The 19,976-nt window shown below is 34.0% G+C and overlaps 2 protein-coding genes and 1 long non-coding RNA gene across 3 annotated transcripts; 1 reads left to right on the top strand and 2 right to left on the bottom strand.

The window, feature by feature from the left end:
* Positions 1 to 279: 279 nt before the first annotated feature.
* LOC126702226 (uncharacterized) lies at positions 280 to 6,450 on the bottom strand. The gene is made up of 3 exons (XR_007647689.1): positions 5,454 to 6,450; positions 5,186 to 5,320; positions 280 to 643 (listed from the first exon to the last, which is right to left on the bottom strand). It is a non-coding gene; the product is annotated as an uncharacterized LOC126702226 (long non-coding RNA).
* A 7,785-nt stretch (positions 6,451 to 14,235) lies between these two features.
* LOC126701431 (vignain-like) lies at positions 14,236 to 16,446 on the top strand. Its single transcript, XM_050399521.1, has 4 exons — positions 14,236 to 14,876; positions 15,315 to 15,550; positions 15,657 to 15,797; positions 16,004 to 16,446. Exons 1-4 carry the CDS (start codon positions 14,432 to 14,434, stop codon positions 16,265 to 16,267), a joined length of 1,086 nt encoding a protein of 361 aa, XP_050255478.1. The 5' UTR covers positions 14,236 to 14,431; the 3' UTR covers positions 16,268 to 16,446.
* Positions 16,447 to 16,633: 187 nt separating this feature from the next.
* Positions 16,634 to 19,722, bottom strand: LOC126701433 (peptide methionine sulfoxide reductase-like). Its single transcript, XM_050399522.1, has 2 exons — positions 19,308 to 19,722; positions 16,634 to 17,073 (listed from the first exon to the last, which is right to left on the bottom strand). The coding sequence occupies exons 1-2, from the start codon at positions 19,635 to 19,637 to the stop codon at positions 16,819 to 16,821; spliced, it is 585 nt and encodes a 194-aa protein (XP_050255479.1). The 5' UTR covers positions 19,638 to 19,722; the 3' UTR covers positions 16,634 to 16,818.
* Between the last annotated feature and the right edge of the window lie 254 nt (positions 19,723 to 19,976).

Raw genomic sequence — 19,976 nt, forward strand, 5'->3', positions numbered from 1 at the left:
TAGTATTTTGGGAGAGGAGTGAATTTTACTACTTCTTATTATACAGGTGATATTATTTATTAAAAAAAAAAAAATACCCCATGTCATTGTTCATGATTCAAACTGCAAAATGGATGGTGTAATAATAGGATTACATGCACTGTTGCACATTTTCCACTTGGTTATTTTTTAGGATTTAATTATTTTTTAAACTTTTAAAAAATTTGGTTACTCATTTTTTTTTTTTTTTTAAATACGTAAAAAGCAAATAATTAAAGATTTTTTTGTAACACACGAAAAGAAAATACAGCTTAACAGTTACATTCACCCTAAGCTTACTCCATGAATACATAAAGGTTTATATTTCACAACACATTTACACTATCACCATTTTAATCCCTGGTGGTAAAGTTGTTTCTAGTTGCCTGGCTCTAGCTATAGCAGTTAATTTCTTCTCAGGATCACTAATATGCTTCCCAAATGGAATTCGCGTATCAATAATTATCGTCTCCAATGACAAAGCATTGTTGAGTACGTCTAGGGCAAGCTCCATGTCAAGTGTACCACCCACAAATCCAATCAATTCAAGCATCTTGAGGCATTGGTGTGGATATTTAGCCCTCTGCTCCTTTATTGTGCCAAGGGCATTATCTAGCCCTATCGACTGTCACAAGGAAGAAATAGCAGTGTTTATGCTAGTTAAAAGATAGAATGTTAAAAAAACTACTGGAATATTGGTATAGCAATTAGGCCTGTTCAGCCACCGACCGCCACCGATATTACCGCACCTCACCGCACCTCACCGAGAACCGAAGCAAACAGGTGCGGGGAGCGGTGGTGAGTTTTGCCCACCGATGAGAACCGCACCGCACCGCCTATATATATATATATATATTTATTTATTTATTTACGTTTCAGTGGGATAGAGAGAGCCTTAAAGAAGAAGACGATGGAGGAGACTAAAAGTGAGAGACTGAGAGAGCTAGAGAGGCATCGTTGAATTTGAAGGAGGAAGAAGTACACGGGTTGGGTAATTTGATATAAAACGATGCCCTTTTTGTATTTTATTTTTTAAACTTTTTGATTCTAAAACGATGTCGTTTTGGACTTTAAAAAAAAAAATCAAAATTATGGAACGACGTCGTTTTATCCTAGGTTAAATTTCTAATTTCTCATTTATATCACTCTTCCTCTCTCTCGTCTTCTCTCTCACCACAGCCCACAGCGCCTCACTCTCCCTTTCTCTCTTGTCACAGCCCCTCTCTCTCTCCCCAGCCTCCGCCACTCGCTGCCACCGTCCTCCGCTGCTCAATGCCACCATTCTCTAAGTGTCTTCCTCTCCTCTTTCTTTTTTGTCCTAACTATTCTTTAGAAGTTCATAGAGAATGTTTTGATGGTCAATGCTTAGGACTACTATGCTTCTCATTCTTCTACTAGGTATGTGAATTCATTTGATGCTCAGTATCTAGGTTACTAACTATGCTTTGTCTTGCTATACTTTTTAGAATGATTGTGAATTTCTTTGAGATATCTTTTTGTGGGTATTAGAGAAATATAGTGAATATGTTTGTTTGTTTGTTTTTTTAATGAATGTTTAGGTTGTTTGATGATTTTGTATGGGTTGTTTGTTGTGGTTTTTTTTTTTTTTTTTTTAAACCGAACGCACCGCACCGAACCGGCATGGTGCACCGCACCCTGTGTAGACCGGTTCCCACTTCTCCATATGTCAGGTGCGGTCAGGGATAAGGGGAAACCGCCCCTGTAGGGTGCGGTGCAAAAAAGCCTCCCAAAACCGGCCGCACCGCACCGTGTACAACCCTAATAGCAATTATCACCGATAGCTAAAAGTAGCAGAGAAATAATGACTTGGCACTTATTATAGGTCCACTACTTTATTATTTTTCCTTATTTGTTTAATAGAAGTAGGTTGTCTCCTACAGTCCTACTTAAAAAAAAAAAAAAAAAAAAAAAAAAAAAAAAAAAAAAAAAAAAAGTAGGTTGTCTCCTGTGCTGAGACTGTTGTAGCCTTGTAGGTTCTGTAACGCTTGAAATGGGCTTCTTTCTAAATAAAACCCATTCTACCAATGTCTAAGGAGCCAATCAGTTGCAGCTTCAATCTGGAAAGCCTAGTGCTAGAGCTACTCATATCGACAAAACTAGCTTTTCTAATCCACAGGCATCTACACCTATCGCATTCCACCCAACAAAAGTAACAAAAAAACTGAAAACAAAACAGCACTTTTTTTTTTTTGAGAAAAAACAAAACAGCACTTGAAGTAGGGTTTTTTTTTTTTTTTTTTTATTATTATTATTATTATTTTTATTTTTTTTTTATTTTTTTAACAAGTAAAAAATAGGGTTATCATGTTTATCTTTTATACTGAATTTTATCCAATAAAATAGGGGTGTGCAAAAAACCGAGGAACCAAAAAAACCAACCAAACTGTGTCCAAAATTTCGGTTCGGTTTCGGTTTGCAAAAATGAAAACCGAAATTTTCGGTTTAGAAAATAAAAGTCCCAACCGAACTGAAACCGACCGATATATATTAAATATAACTATACATATTTCAGGATGAGTACCGCTAGTTTAGTGGTAAGACACGCGTGTGACTATGCTTGGCCCAGGTTCGAACCTTGCTAAAAACATTTTAATTTTTTCTTCCTTATAACACAAAACTAAGTCATTTTATACCAACTTAAAACATTAAAAAAATACCCTACTCTCTACATTTCACTTCAGCCGCCTCAGCCTCAGTGCCTCACGCCTTCACCCTCATTCTTTTCTTTTCTCCGCTTTCCATCTTCCATGCCTCTCTCTCTCTCTCACAATTCGTAATGTGCAAAGTTGAAGTAGAAAAAGCATGGTGAACCCACAGACAGACAAAGCTTCTCAAATGTGTTGGCCCGACGAGGATTCTAGTCTTTGATGACGTCACCGGCGTCATCCACGAGCCACGGTGACCCTTTCTCTCTCTCTTTAATTTCTTCATAATTTCCTCTCTCTTTTCTATATTCTGGGTTTGTTTAATATTGAATCAATGCTGTTTTTTCAATTTTTATGTGCAAATAAAGTTAGGGTTTTGAAAAAACCCATGTGCTTGGTTGTTTATATTCTGGGTTTGTTTATTTTTCCAATTTCCTCTCTTTTTTATATTCTGAGTTTTTTTTTTTTTTTTTTTTCTTTGTTTGCTTTCTTAGAAAATAAATGACAAGGAAATCGAAAAAACCCACCGAAACCAATTGAAACTGAAATCCAACCAAAACCGATTTGATTCCAATTACTTCAGTCGGTTTCGGTTGAGAATTTCACAAATTGAAAATTTCAATTTCGATTGGCCAACACTTAGAAAACCGACCGAAACCGAACCGACACACCCCTACAATAAAGAATGGACTGATTTTATTTGCAGTGAATGCTCAAAAAATACAAGGGAGAGAGATTTTGTGATCCACAACTAGCAACTTCATTGTGTACTTAATTAGTTTTGCATAAAACATTAGAACATTTAACTTGTTTTCAAATAATGACAAATATATCTTAAATCACAAAGAAATTTAGTCTACAACAAGCACCAGTTTGACTTGTGGGGAAATTCAAAGTTAGAAATATTTAAAGAAAATCTTAGGGGTGTGTCGGTTTGGTTTCGGTCGATTTTCTAAGTGTTGGCTGACCGAAACTAAAATTTTCGGTTTGTGAAATTCTCAATCGAAACTGACCGAAGTAATTGGAATCAAATCAGTTTTGGTTGGATTTCAGTGGCTTTTTTCAGTTTCCTTGTCATTTATTTTCTAAGAAAGCAAATAAATAAATAAAAAAAAAAAAAAAAAAAACAAAACAAAACAAAACAAACCCAGAATATAAAAAAGAGAGGAAATTGAAAAAATAAACAAACCCAGAATATAAACAACCAAGCACATGGGTTTTTTCAAAACCCTAACTTTATTTGCACATAAAAATTGTAAAAACAGCATTGATTCAATATTAAACAAACCTAAAATATAGAAAAGAGAGAGGAAATTATGGAGAAATTAAAGAGAGAGAGAGGGTCACCGTGGCTCCTGGATGTCGCCGGCAACATCATCAAAGATTGGAATCCTTGCCAGGCCAACACATTTGAGAAGCTCTATCTGTTTGTGGGTTCACCATTCTTTTTCTACTTCAACTTTGCACATTACGGAGCCACGGATTGTGAGAGAGAGAGAGAGCGTCGGCGCAGAGAGAGGCATGGAAGATGGAATGCAAAGAGAAGAAAAGAAAAGAATGAGGGTAAGGGTGAGGGCAGGAGGCACTAAGGGCTGAGGCGGCTAAAGTGAAATGTAGAGAGTAGGGTTTTTTTTAAATGTTTTAAGTTGGTATAAAATAACATAGTTTTGTGTTATAAGGAAGTAAAAATTAAAATGTTTTTAGCAAGGTTCAAACCTAGGCCAAGTAAAGTCACACGCATGTCTTACCACTAGACTAGCAGTACACATCCTGAAATATACATAGTTATATTTAATACATATCAGTCGGTTTCGGTTCAGTTGGGACTTTTATTTTCTGAACCGAAACCGAAAATTTCGGTTTTCATTTTTGCAAACCGAAACCGAACTACACCAAAACCGAACTAAAATTTTGGACACGGTTCGGTCGGTTTTGGCCGGTTTTTTCAATTCCTCGGTTTTTTGCACACCCCTATAAAAGATAAAGACAAAGAAAGATTCTTACAATTATATAATAATTAAAGGGCTAATAAATGAGAAAGGAGCAATAATCAACTGAGCCTCAATATTTCCACTCCAAATTCATGACTTTCTCCGATAGGTAGACAGAGTTAAATAATTGTACTTCAACCGAAGATGCATCACAATAGACACAATAAGGGTGGAAGAACACACACACACAAACGCATATAAGATCCGTAGCAAGCTACCACCAGACTCTTTGGTTAAGTTACACCACTAAACAAATTTTTATTAGATTAATATTTCAAAGATCCATCATACTCTTGTTTTTTTTTTTTTTTTTTTTAATTGGAAGTTATTTACCATCCAATAGCTTAGCTTGTCCAAGTACAAAAACATTTCAGCAAATATGCTTTACAAAATGTGAAGAAAAAGACAGCGAAGTGCTAAGCTCAAGTGCAAATAAACCTCATAAAAATCTCTGAACAATAAATTCCATAACTCTAAAATTATAAATAATAAAATAATAACAATATTTACCTCAAGTGTAAATTTATGCAAAAAGGGAGATGCCTTCAGCGTGGAAGTGCAACAAAGGAGACTGTTGGCAAGATATGAAGATACAATCAATGTTAATTGCCTGAGGTTTCTTTACTTTGGAAATTTAGGGAACCTCTGAAAAATTAAACCAAGAAAAATGAGCACATTCATATAAACAAACATTGATGTTTGGGAAAAAAGAAGAAGAAAAAAGCACAATGGAGTTAACAATCATGAGTGTTTGTTTATAAGTGTTTTTATCACTAACCTCAACAGACACGTCTAGTACAATTGTCTGCAGCTGAGAGAGATAACTTGAAATAGGGCAACATTTCTGCACGAAATAGCTAGCATACAGACCTTCCACAGACACATCAACGAGATTGGGAACATCCCCAAGACACAACCTTATCTTAAGCCCAAAATATTTGAATGAAACAAGATTTACAGCGGAAATCTCAATAGCCGCAATGTAATATCTCTAAGTGCTTTAGTTTGAGCAAAGGCCTAGAAGGCTTTAAATTCACTAAAGATGCTGAGGAGTCCACGTGTAATGCTTCAATATATGGACAATTAGATAAAATATAATTAAGAACTTTTCCGGTCACTTCCACATAACTCAAACAGAGGTTTGTTAGGGAATCAAGGCTATAACCATGAGGAATCTGAGTAGGAAGAGTGTAATATCCCCTATAAACCTTCTGAAAAATAGGGTTGAAATCCAATGAAAGCCTTTTCACATTCTTTCTCAGTGAAAAAAGTATCCAATTGTCCATATCCAATTTGTTATACTACTCATCCAGAGGAAAACAAACTTTAAACCCATCTATGGAATGAGCTTGATGCAATCGCAATACGTGATTTACCCAACCGACATACCTATCCCTGTCAATTCCAGGTAAAGTTTTAAAAAAGCTCTTCTTCCTGAGATATTGTAACGATGAATCATCAAAGTCCAAGCTACTGGACGCAAATTTCCACAGATGTCCCCGGTACCTTCTAGAGAGGACACTAATCCTTGCTGCTTCTTTCAATTTCAAAAATGACAGAATGTAGATAGTAATTTCATCTGGCAATTCACTTGACCGATCCATGCTGCAGAAACTGTTTGTCTCATCACACTGAGCATGACAATGTAAACACATGTTAGCAAAGACTATATAACTTTTTCAAGTAACTTTTAGATAATAAATCTTAGAAAACTATACCAAAACGGAGCTTTATTTTTTATTTTTTTAAATTTTTTTTGAAGAAAAGATTAGAAATTTAATCCATAAACTAAACAGACTGTACACCATCTGCTAAAACAGCAGTAAAACATGAAGGTAAGTCTTCTAAGTTCTAACCAAGCACTAATATTACAACCTAGCATGTGAGACCAACATTACAAAAGATGGAACACTAAAATCTTTACTAATCAGCGTGACAAAAATTTTAACATATATTAGCAAAGACTTTAACTTCCTACTCTATTATGTAACTTTCATGAGTAAATCTCAGACAGTTATACGAACAATTTTAAACAAAAACTAGTCTCATCAAATGCACTTCATACGAGTGCTGAGGCTTTTTTTTTTTTTTTAATAGTGAAAACGTTAAGCTTAGTCATCCTATTTTATAGCCCAAAAAAAAGTCTTTATTTTTTATATATATATTTTTTATTTTAAGAATGTAATTTATAAATAAATAAAATAATTTAAAAATCAACAGAAGAAGGGACTTACTTTTTAGGCAATGTTTTAGTAGGAGTAAAGAGTTATATTTTTACTTAATTATCCTTTACTTTTATTTCTGCATAAACATAGAGGGTGTTGAGGTATTTTTGAATTCAAAAAAATGAGAATAATCTCTTAAATAATGGTATAGATAAATAAAGTGGCTAAAATTTTAAGCAATCTAATAACAAATAACAGAACTTGAAGAAACACAGACAAACAACCAAAAACAAAAATTATAACATTTGGGTTGCTTTTGAGAAAGACTAAACCTGTAGATCCAGGTTGCACTCTGCTCTGGCCTTCTAAACTTTACTTAGTTTTCGCAGAGAGAGAAAAACTGAATGGTAATGCTAATGAATTGTGATTTTTGAGTTTGAAATTTTTGGCTTTTGGCTGAGAAAGCAAACCCCTATTTTTATACTTGGTATTTTTGACAAATCCTATTCAAATTCGGAGTTGGGGTTTAAAACTGAATCCTTTGCAGAGTCGAAGTAGAACTCGCATGATTCATGAACAGAACAACCGATCTTAATTTCATCGAGCGATGGTCGGCCCAGCCCAATTTACTATACCGAATAAGTCTAGTCTGCTGTATAGGAGGTTGCCAGCCCAGCCCACTAAACATTTGATAATAAAGCCATTAATTTTTCTCAAGGCACAGATACCTTTCCATTTAACTTTTAAATTATTACCATTTTGCTACTCAGGACATCGGGTATCAAAATTTGGATATAAAATTTGTTGAGTTTCCTTTTGTTCCTTATGGTAGTTCTTTTATTGTCAGATCAAGACATTAGTCGGTTTTTGGTGTGGCAGGGATTGTACCCTAAATCTCTTATTCAACTATCAGAAATTTTACTAGTTGAATTAACTAAAACCCACCAAAATTTGGATTTAAAAATTTAACATGATTCTTCTTGGTTCCAATTGGCTCAACAAATAAAATATGATGTAATATGAGTTTTAGAGTTTTAAGTTTTAACTACACCTACACCAAAAATCAATTGATATTGATTCTCAAAAAAAAAAAAAAAAAAAAAAAATCAATTGATATCTTAACCTATGATAAGAGAAATCATTGTAAAGTGATAGCTAGATGTTTAAATATTACCATATTTATCACAGAAAGGAAAAAAAAAAAAAAAAAAAACATTATTCTTCCACTAACATCAGTTAAATGCCAAAAAAAAAAAAAAAAAATCAATATCAACATAAAATCTACTGATCTTTACCGTATGAACCATAATAGGGAATCAATAAAGCAAACTTAGGATAAATCTTTTTAAAAATTACAACAAAAATAATAAACTCATGCAAGTTTCAAAAACATAGCGAGTTCAATTTGGTCCCTCAACTATTAATTATGTCAATTTAATTCATTAACTTTTGAGATCTCTCCTTTCCATTTGAATTTAAATAGAATTAATAGTTGAAATTCACTTATTTTGAAAATTTTACAATTTCCATTAGCATTTCAATGTTTGCTCCACTTGCCATACTAATTAATAATTACTCTAAAATTTAAACGGGAGATAAATTTGACTTGATTTTGAAGTTGAGGAATTAAATTGACACAATTAATAATTTAACACCAAATTAAACTTTATCCAATAAGTAGAGTACTATATGGTGAGATAAACACTATGTTTGGCTGTATTCCCCAGGAAAAATAATCTTCTTCAATTAAATCCTTCAATTCCTTTTTTTTTTTTTAGTTAGATTTTCTTGATATTTATTTAATTTTTAAATATCAAATGTCTTACCCTACAAGAATATTGGTTTCATGGGAAGGGATCTTACCCTATCTTAGCTATCTACATGATAGGAATTTTTAAAACTTGATTTTATCCTTCTTGACAACTTTTTTTTTTTTTTTAATGAAAAATATCTTGCATTTATAAACACTAATCCGTATAAAGTACACATAAGACATGTCGCTCTCAACAAAAGAAATAGGAAAAACACTAAAGTAACAACCATGCCATGGTTAATGGTAGCAACAAGAGATGATGAATGAGAGGTTTGGTCTTTTTTATTTATGAAAGATTGATTGGAATTTCATTAATAAACTTAAGGTGTCATATCATGATGAATGATAGCGCCCATTTCCATTATTTTAAAAATCAGACCAGACTAACCTTAAACCGGTCTGACAAAATTGAGGATCGGACCTGATTTCTGTTATTTGATCATTTCAATTTTTAAAACCATGTTAATCTCAACAAGTGCTTCCTCTAGCCATACATATTTTAATTCTCCTAGGCAGAAGATTCTATCTACTTCTTCTTTATTTCTCTAGTTTCTATGAGTCTATGACTCTAGTCTTGAAAATGTAATGAATTAAAAGTGAAGAACAAATAAAATGTTGAATGAAACAGAAGAATTCAAGCTTCATAAAGCTAACAGCAAGCCTTCAGCTGCATTTGACTACATCTAGCGTGGGTTTGGATCCGTGTTTCCAAACCCACATTTGCAGTTTTTTTTTTTTTTAAGACCAATGCTTGGTGTACTGTTCATGATCTCATGAACAGTATACCAAGGTATATGAACAGTGAAAAAAGAGTGAAAAAAGAGTGAACAGTACTTTTTTATACATTTAAAAATTATTTTGTTACAGTATTTTAGTTTTCAGTTTTCAGCAAAATAAGTTGTATTCAAACGGACCCTAACTTCCTTAAACTTCTCAAAATCCTAGCCACATTTTTAGACCTTGAATCTCATCCACTCTTTGTTTGGCCTAATTTACAATTTTACACCCAAAAAATGACGATTTAAACGTGCTAACGCAACCAGCGTTGTGAAAATTAAAATGCGAGCCAGGTGCTCACCTTGGCGCATGGGCGAGGCAAGGCACCTCTGAAGCCTTGAGGCATGATATCTTTAGTGGTGCAAATTTTCAGATGCTTAAGCAGTATAAGCGGTGTACCTTTCTAAAAGTTACCATATTTTTAGAACTAGACTAAATAATCCTTTTTTTTTTTTTTTTTTTTCAATATTTATATTATTGGCTACCCAACCATGGAGAATGAGGTTTGACTCATTAACCCATGGGCCAGGGTCTTCGGCCAATGTTAAAATTCCATCTTAACAAATCCAACATAGATCTAACCACTTTTATTACCTACTTAGTGATAAGCCTACACTAACAGACTTAGCCCAAATAATCCTTAGTGAAAGGGCTTTTAAATTTTTAATACCTTCAGTAAAAGGATAATTTTCTCATTATCAAAGGTCAGTCAGACTCAGAATCAAAAAAGTTGGGTTTGTTTGTTGGGTCTTTACCCGATCAAAAAATGGCCGAAAAGGGCAAAAACCATCTGGGAAAAAAAAGGAGATCACATGTTTGCACAAAACCACTCAACTATAATTTGAGTACATAATCTAATACTTTTTGGCACCTCATGCCTCTATTCACAACCTAGACAGCCTACAACATTGTGTCAAATAATTCTAATAGTGAGCAGCTAGCTATAAATCCATTAAAAAGTCAAGAGTAAGAAGAAGAAGAAGAAGAGAACGTTACGGCCAAACTGAAAGCATCGAGTTCCACGGTCTCTTCCAAATCAACTAGTCTCCAACGCCAACTTACTCAGCAAATCAAACTTAATTACCAGTAAAATTCGTGTTTGAACTAGAAATTGTATAACAATGAATATTGACCATGCTTTATGACCGTTCCCACCCAATTTATTGACGGCAAAAGCCCCTGTAATCTTCATTGCATTGCACTAGTAATTTCATTGTAATATATTCCATGAAAATAGATAGTTTTGGTCTATAGATTTCGTGGGGTTTACAAGGTATTAGGAGAGTTATCTTAAAGAGGAAGCTAAAGGAATTATCAGCAAGTTTCAAATGTGAAGTAGAAAAATTCTAAGACTTTGAACTTTGACCAAAATGTAAGCAACTTCAGTGCAATATAGGAGTAATTTCATTGTATATAATTATTACATGACGGGACAGAGAAAGAGCCCAGATTTTGGTCTATAAAATGAAGGTTATAAGGTATGATGAGAGGCATGGAAATAGGAAGCAAAGGAAGAAAAGAAAAGAGGTTGAGGGATTCCTGTCGCAGGAGAGATGGCCCATGCTAGGTTATACAAGCAAAAGCTCAGCTAGGGCCATCCTTCTGTGACATGAATCCCTTCAACTTCTTGTAAGTACATGTATACGCAAATTAAGATGATGATCAAGTGAGCTGGGAAAGAGATATGAGGTTGCAGTGGAGCTCCTGTCGCAGGAGAGGTGGCACCTAGTGCTTGAATTACTACAGCAATAGGCACCATTTCTCCTTGAACGGATGCCCCACTTTAACCTCTACTATGCCGTGCTGATTGGAGTGGATGTTTTGGGAAATTCCTGTTTCATACACTTTGTTGCACACTCTTTTTAGACACTCACAAAAATTGTTCTGAAATGTGTATAATAAATACTATTCTTTTGTTTGCGTTTGATCTCTCATAGTCTCATATACATATGCAGAACGAGAGATACATGATTGTTATATCTTAAGGTTGAGGGTTCAGGGACATAGCTAGCTTTGCCCACCCTAAATTTTTTTTAAAAAATATTATTATTATATATGTGTGTATACTAATTTTAGCAATTTTGTTCTATAAAATTACATTTTTTTCCTTAAACAATATCATTGATTTTTTTAAGAGTAATGCTATACTCACAAACTTTTTTACAACATTTTTACAAACTGTTTTAGTAGCAAATTTTTATTGATTCACATGGACCCACCACTCACATAATATTTTTACTTACTAGTAACCACTTATTACATCAATAATTTATAAAAAGAGTTTGTAACACTAGTATTTTCCTTATTTTAGTGATTATAAAAAAAATTTATAGATCTAAAATCTAAAACAAAATATACAAGCGCAAAAAAATAGCTCAACAACAAAAATTACCAATAGTAAAACTTAAAAAAAAAAAAAATTAAGTTCAATTAACCAATTTTATTTAAAATAAACAACCCTGTTATTTACAAAATTCTAAACAAAAATAGTTTTGTTCTTACCGATGCACACAAAAAAAAAAAAAAAAAAAAAAAAAAAAAAAAAAAAAAAACCTTAGCAACTAAGTAGTAGCAGTCAAAGATTGAAATCATTGTACACAGCCAACAGTAAAACTGCCCCCCTTAACTCAAGGCTCTGACTCCGTCCCTGCTAACTGATTTCATTTTTTTTTTCTTTTTCTTTTCTGACAACACAATACAACTTCTTACTAATCAACAATTACAAGCCAAAAGATTAGAAAGAATGGTAAATACTTCTCATCTAATGCCAAAGTACCATTGTCCTGATTTTCTCCTCCACTTGCTAATCCCCATAGTTGAGATACTTCGCTCTAAAGTCAATACAAATAATACACAATAATTATATCAAATCACCAGAAAAGCTATAAGATATAAATCTAAATGGTTTTATGAATCACTAGCCTAGGAGTGAATTTTAGTGTTATGAGTATCAGAGTATCAGAGTATGGGAGAGGAGTGAATTTTATTGCCTTTTCTAATTATGTAAGTGATATTATTTATTAAAAAAAAAATACCTCATGTCATTGTTCAAAGTCAAACTGCAGAATGGATTATTAATTTGGACTATACCCTACTTATTATAGGTTTGATACAATTATTGCACCCCTTAATATGTATTTGGATTTCAATGACAACTGATTGGCTTTAGCCAAAGCTTCATGAAGGCAAATAAGTCACATCACCTGCCCACTTTATTGTAAATCACTAGAAAAACACATGGAGTGACATGCTTTACTTCATGTTGGAGTATTGAGCTTGATATCTACCATGTTGGCTATGCTGTTCTGTATAAAACAGTGAAAACACCCATATTCTTGTTTTCTTAATATGTAGCAATTACAAGTTAAATTTTTTTTACCCCACCCAAAGATATTATATGCTACTTACTCATATTCTCTCCAATTGAAGGTCATTTTGTCACTTGCAAGAAACAAGTACGATACGTCATACATGTAATATAAGATCTCTCCCATGTGTGTTCTAACTTCTAACTATAGAAGTGAACAATGCCCAATACACCACGCTATTGTGTCCTGCAAGCAATACCTTAGACTCTGTAACGCTTTAGCCAATCGAAAACTCCATAAACGATTATTTTATGGCCTTCTAAAGTTTTAGATTCTTGCCATTCATTTCGGCTTCCCAACAAATCATGACAATCTAGACCGGGAAATAATTGACTACGCAACAAAAATCGAACTTTCTGAAATGCAACAAATGATATATATGTAGATAAATATATACAAAATAAAACCAAGCAACTTAATTATTATTTATTAGCCATCTCTCAAATGTCTTACTCAAATGGGTAACAAGAAGCAAAGCAGCAATCCATTAATCCGAAGAACAAGTTTTTTTTTTTTTAACAAAAAAAAAAAAGGGTACTAACAACAATATTAGGAATGCATTACCACTGCAAACCCTTGGTGCAATGATCACTCCACAAGTATAAATACTTGTGGGGTGTGAGGGGCAAGACCCGAGATTTAAGTCTCCAAGAGAGAGTTTCACATACATATATACTTAAATTAGGTTAGAGTAAAAAATTTATCTTGTATTAAAAAAAAAAAAAAGGGATGCAGATTATTTATTAAGTATTCCATTAATGCTATATGGTGGGTAAATTAACTTTTCAATTTTAGTTAAGCTCATCACTAGCATAAAGTGCGTTTATAGGTCTAGGGAAAAAGGGGAAAAATGATTCGAGTTGTAGAGTTTGCAGCATATTGTAACTATCACAAAAAATTTTAAAAAGAAAAAGAAAAAAAAGAAGAAGTTAAAGCTCATCACATTAGCAAAAGTGTATGTGATATAATGTAATTCCATGTTCTAAAATTTCCCCCCTCTCCCTTCCTTTTCTTTCTTTTTTTTTTTTTTAAATGTTTATTATCAATTCAAAGATCAAACTGCAAAAGGAATGGTCTAACAAAAGGATTAATTGCATAGTTGCACTTGCACATTTTCATTCAGTTACTTTTAAGATCTATAATTCTATCAAAACCATTTAAGAGCACTTGGATTTCAGTTAAAAGATAAAAAGCAAAGCAGTTATATGTACTTTAATTCGCACTTGCAATAAATCGTGGCTCATCGTGTCTCTCTCGCACATCTTTACATTATAACTTGTATGGCATGTAAAGCTATCAAGCACACACAACTTGTATGGCATGTAAAGCTATCAAGCACACACAGCTTTTTCCATTTAACCCCTAATTACCAGAAAAACCTTCCCTCCTACTCCTAAAGGCATGTGTGAAATAGCTCACTTATATAAGATGAACCAATCTCAGTCATCATCTTCTCAATAACACTCAAACCCCATTTTGTTCTTCTTCTTCATTATTAGAAATTGTTGATGCCCATAAGCAACCTGTAACTTCTCCATTTATTATACATTGTTTCTTTAATTTATTTCATTACTCTATATAAAGCAGCTCCAAGGTCTCCATTTCCCATCTTGTGTTGAATCCTAGCTAGCAAATGAAAATGAGGTTCTTTTGTGTTGCTGTCTTACTTGCTTTGGTTCTTGGGGTCACTAAGGGTTTTGATTTTCATGAGAACGATTTGGCGTCTGAGGAAAGTTTATGGGATTTGTATGAGAGGTGGAGGAGCCACCACACAATCTCCAGGAGTCTTGATGAGAAGCACAAGCGCTTCAATGTGTTCAAGGAAAATGTAATGCATGTTCATAACACCAACAAGATGGATAAGCCTTACAAGCTGAAACTGAACAGCTTTGCTGACATGACTAACCATGAGTTTAGGAGCATTTATGCTGGCTCAAAGATTAAGCACCACATGACGTTCCGAGGAACGCCACGTGGAAGTGGGAGCTTCATGTATGAGAGGGAGGACAGTGTTCCAGCTTCTGTTGATTGGAGGTTGAAAGGTGCTGTGACTAGTGTGAAGAATCAACGCCATTGTGGTAAGGAAAATCTTGTTCATTTGTTACGAGCCTTACCCAAGTCTTTCATTTTATTATTTTTTCTTAAATTTCACCATTTAAGCTTGGAGTTATATTGATTTTATTCCTTTTTAAGTATAAAATTTTAGATTTTTCTCCTTCATGCTATATGGCGTTTAAAATGAATCCTTCTATGTCCATTACTAAGGCAACCATTAGATATCACCTCAACTTATATATAGTTTTTCTATTCAAAACTACGTTGTTTAATCTTTTCAAGTTCATTATTTTGCCAATTACGCCACACCATAATCCACATCAACCTTGAAGTGCAATTCTTGTCAAATTCATTAATTCCATGTAGATGCATGCATTCATAGAACATTTAAATGGGATAACATAGTGACCTTTCCTTCTAGTGACATAATACTTTGATCTGACTGGTTGTTGGTTATACAGGTAGTTGCTGGGCATTTTCAACCATTGTAGCAGTTGAGGGTATTAATCAAATCAAGACCAATGAGCTAGTTTCTTTGTCTGAGCAAGAGTTGGTAGACTGTGACACTAAACACAATCATGGCTGTAATGGAGGGCTAATGCATTATGCTTTCGAATTCATCAAGCGAAAGGGGGGCATATCAACAGAAAATAACTACCCTTATCATGCAAAAGATGGAACTTGTGATACATCCAAGGTATATATAAAGTTGTGCTCAACTTGAACTAAATTCTGTTTATTAATTTATACTGTCCTTTACTATGGATTGAGAACTATGTAGATAAAGCCTATTGCTTTGACAGGTAAATTCTCCATCAGTGTCAATAGATGGACATGAACATGTGCCTGCTAATGATGAGGACGCATTACTTAAAGCAGTCGCAAATCAACCTGTATCTGTTGCCATAGAGGCTGGGGGTTCCGATTTCCAATTCTACTCAGAGGTATACCATATGATAATCTAATGTGACATAAAATTTGTGGAAAGTAGCTAGGACCTTAAAGTTGCAGCCACCAAATGTGTTTTCAAGATAGTAAAAGGGAAAAGCAAGATCAAAATAAAATATTTTCTTGAGCTCAAGGCAATAACTTGCTAATTATTAGAGAATTTACTGAGTTTTTATCTTAATTTGGTTGTGCATGAACACAGGGGGTGTTTAATGGAAAATGTGGCACAGAGCTTGATCATGGAGTTGCTATTGTGGGCTATGGAACAACCCTAGATGGAACCAAGTACTGGATAGTGAAGAATTCTTGGGGACCTAAATGGGGGGAGAAGGGTTACATACGGATGGAGCGTGGCATCTCTGATAAGGAGGGACTCTGTGGTATAGCAATGGAGGCTTCATATCCCATCAAGAACTCCTCAACTAATCCACTAGGACCTTCATCATATCCTAAAGACGAACTCTAAACAATATTCACCGTTCACTTCAACTTTGCTCGCCTTCAGCTGTGGTTTCCTTTCTTCTTGCGTGTTAGAAGTTGCATGCTTCATGGTTTCAGAAACAAATAATGTTTTAGAGATTAGATGTTAATACAAAAATTGAGACCTGTTTGGGTGTGTGAATAAAAGTTATATCTTTCAAATTATATTTTCTAGCAATCCAAAAACATCTACTTGCAACAAGGTCAGAAGTCTCCAGCTGAGGGGATAATTAGAATCATTAATATAGGCAAACAATACAGCACATCCATACAAATAAATTGATTATCAAATTCAATTCTTAAATGAGTAATCATTAATTGACATAACAAAACTCCAAGAAAACACAAATACTAATATTACTAGAATCCGTTTTTTATTGGTAAACTATAATGCATTCAACATATAACACAATGTGTTCAATATATAAAAAGGGTAAAGTACAATACCAATATTTGGCAGCATTTTAGAAACCAAACCAGATGTTCGAAGCAAGAACTCCAACATAGGATTTTGACCATAGCATCAAACATTATTTGTCAACCATAGCATCTGATGGGGTCATTGCAGCCCTTTTCAGCAGATTGTTTTGCGCCTCCGCGTCCTCCCTTCTCCAGATATTGTTGATGATACTCCTCAGCTCTGTAAAACTTCTTTGCGGGAAGAATTTCTGTCACAATCGTCTTGTCCTTCAATTCCAACTGCTTAGCTTCCTTTGATTCCTGAGCTAATCGAGCCTGGGTCTCATTGTAGTAGTATATTCCAGATCGATATTGTGAGCCCACATCACCACCCTGACACATGTGATTCACGTTGAAAACTTGAAATGCTTGGTTACTTCTTCAGTACATATTTTATAATTACATCCAGAAAAAATGTCCTTAAAATATCAGGTAAACAACCATGTCAAAGCCTTTATCATTTGGTCCATCTTAAGGAAGAGAAATGAAATCTCAAAATGACTTTGGTTGGATGGGCTGTTACAAGGCTCCAACACTGAGCCTAGCTAGGGCTTGTTGGTTGGCAAGGTTATAGAATCTCAGAATTGCAATAATTAGAGTAAAAGGGCCGTTTTACAGAGTTGAATTGTTCTACTTTGACAGAAGCCTGCAGTGGAATCATGCCTATTCTCCTTTATAGTTTCAGATGATGTGTGAACTTCAGGGTTCCTGCAGACTAAGTCTACTTTCTCCAATGAGTAGTAGGAAAACTATCAGGGACCTGATTACAATCCTGAGTACAGGAAAACCCTTCATTTTCATGTTTACTCGAAGCCTCATGGTCCCTCAACAACAGTCAAGCCTTAGTCTCAAAACTTGGGGGTCGGCTGTGAATCCTCAAAAATCTAATCAAGATTCTTAACCTTTTGGTTTGTAATTCCTCATCTCATTGTTTACAACCCCCAAGATCTTTGCAACTATGTTTAACTTAAATATTAAGTTGGTGACTGAGTGAGTTCATAGTGAAACAATCAAACACCAAAAATAAGATTCTTAATTCAAGGAACACAACTTGACAGTTGACTGAATCATATATCCAACAAGATTGAATCTACTGCATAAATTAAATCTAATTGCTCTATTTTGTGCTAGGAATTAGTCTTTTCTCTAGGATTTGAAATTCAATACACGTTCTTTTGACCTCCCTCATCTATCTAGAACATTCAACTTAGACCAAATCAAACCACCTCATAGTTATGTTCATCACTCTTAGTTAAATATGACTACTATAATATTTCCATGAATAAGCATTCTTTAACGATTTAGTTGACCAAGCTACAGATTGTAAGCATTTAACAAAAAAATCTTTTTTTATTTTGACATTTCACTCCTCACACCAAAAATTGTGTTCCCACTACGTTTATCCTACTGCTATCAATATCAATTTGAATTACCTTTCTTATACAATAATCAATAATAATAACAACAACAACCAAGCCTTAATCCCAAATTTTAGGATCAAGAATGGATCCTCAAACAAACTAGTCATAGTTGATTAGATATATTATTTTTCGCCATTCTATTATATCCAAAATCACTCTCTCTATTACCTCCTTAATTCTCTCTCTTTTTTTTTTTGAGTGATTAAGAGAACCACCTTTCATATGATTAACAAAAAAGATTACAAGAAAACCAATGGCCAGTTGGCCACCAAGTTTCAGTACTATGAGCTCTCAATTCTGGTCCTAATTTCCTACCTTGTATATAAATATAATCCTCATTTATAATCTCACCCAGCATTATGCAATGTTGCACCAAACAACATACAGCAATGTCCAAAAAATTCACTATCATTCACATCTATTGCTCTAAATCCAAGGGAGTAAGTCTAATATCACAACTAATTCCACAATTTTGCCACAATTTTGTCACATGGTGACATGAGTGGTAGAAACATGAACCTATCATTTTATTTTCACCACTTACAACTTTCAATATGTGAAAATTGTTGTGCCACTAAGAACTCGCCACTAATTCAATCAAGGACTTCCAAACACAATATTGGACTTAAAAGTAATAATAAATTGGACATCTTTTAACATCCTGATTCAAATACTCTCAAATTAATAAATGAAAAAAAAAAAAAGAAAAAAAGATAAATACAAAGGGCACAATTTTTAATATTTTATCACTTTTTTTTTTTTTTTACCTTGTTAATTTAATAACGTATAATTAGAGCAATATTATTTTTCTCATGAACCAAAAAACACCTTTAGTATGCATAACCCACAACCAACTATACAATATCGCAATCAGTTAGTGAAAAAATAAATTCTGAAAATTTTGATAAAAAAAATTCTAAATATTTGTTTAAAACCAACCTTTTTTTTTTTTTTTTTTTTTTTCACATATGATAGAATTTCACATTTAATTCATAATAACATTTGATTTAAAACAACAACACTAAATAGAAAAGTGAAAGTGTGGAGCCCACTAAAAAACCAAAATGGGGCCCACCAAAGTCAACTGTCCAAAAATACACCACAAAAAAGATAAGAGAAATGAATCAAACGATATAAACGTTGTACCTGGCGATTGGGGGTTGTAGGATCATGGCGAGACCAAAAGAGAGAGAAAAGATTGGTGTACGGGCAAACTTTCGGGTCGAACTGGACCCGCACCACCTCCACGTGGTTCGTGGTTCCGGTGCACACCAGCTTGTAATTCGGATCCGGCACGTGACCCTGAGAATACCCAACCTCAGTCTTCACCACTCCAGCCACTCGCTGAAACGCAAGCTCCACGCTCCAGAAACACCCGGCTCCGAATTGAGCAAACTCGTGGCCCTGGTCGTTCGGAGTATCCGTATCCGGGTCCAGAGCTGGGTTTTTGTTGTTGTTGTCAGCTGCGGTAGCCATTTTCTTCAAACAAAAAAAACTCTTTATCTTTGGTTTGACAAAAGAGAGAGGTTAGTTTATAGAGTATGTATAATTTAAGTGGCAGAGACTGTATCTAGCTTTGGAACTGGTCAGGTATAAACGATTTTTGTGGGCCACATAATGAATGAGGATTTTTTTTTTTTTTTTTTTTTGGGTTAGTAAAATTAAAAAAAAATAATAATAATAAATGTTGATTTAATGAATAAGGCTTTTTTTTTCAAGGACCAAGACAAAGCAATAAAAAAATTATTAAGAAATACCTGGCACATTAATAGCATATCGAGCCAGGTAATGAACTATTTTATTGCCTACCCTCTT

Source organism: Quercus robur, chromosome 10 (assembly GCF_932294415.1).
Source record: "Quercus robur chromosome 10, dhQueRobu3.1, whole genome shotgun sequence".
Taxonomy (NCBI): domain Eukaryota; kingdom Viridiplantae; phylum Streptophyta; class Magnoliopsida; order Fagales; family Fagaceae; genus Quercus; species Quercus robur.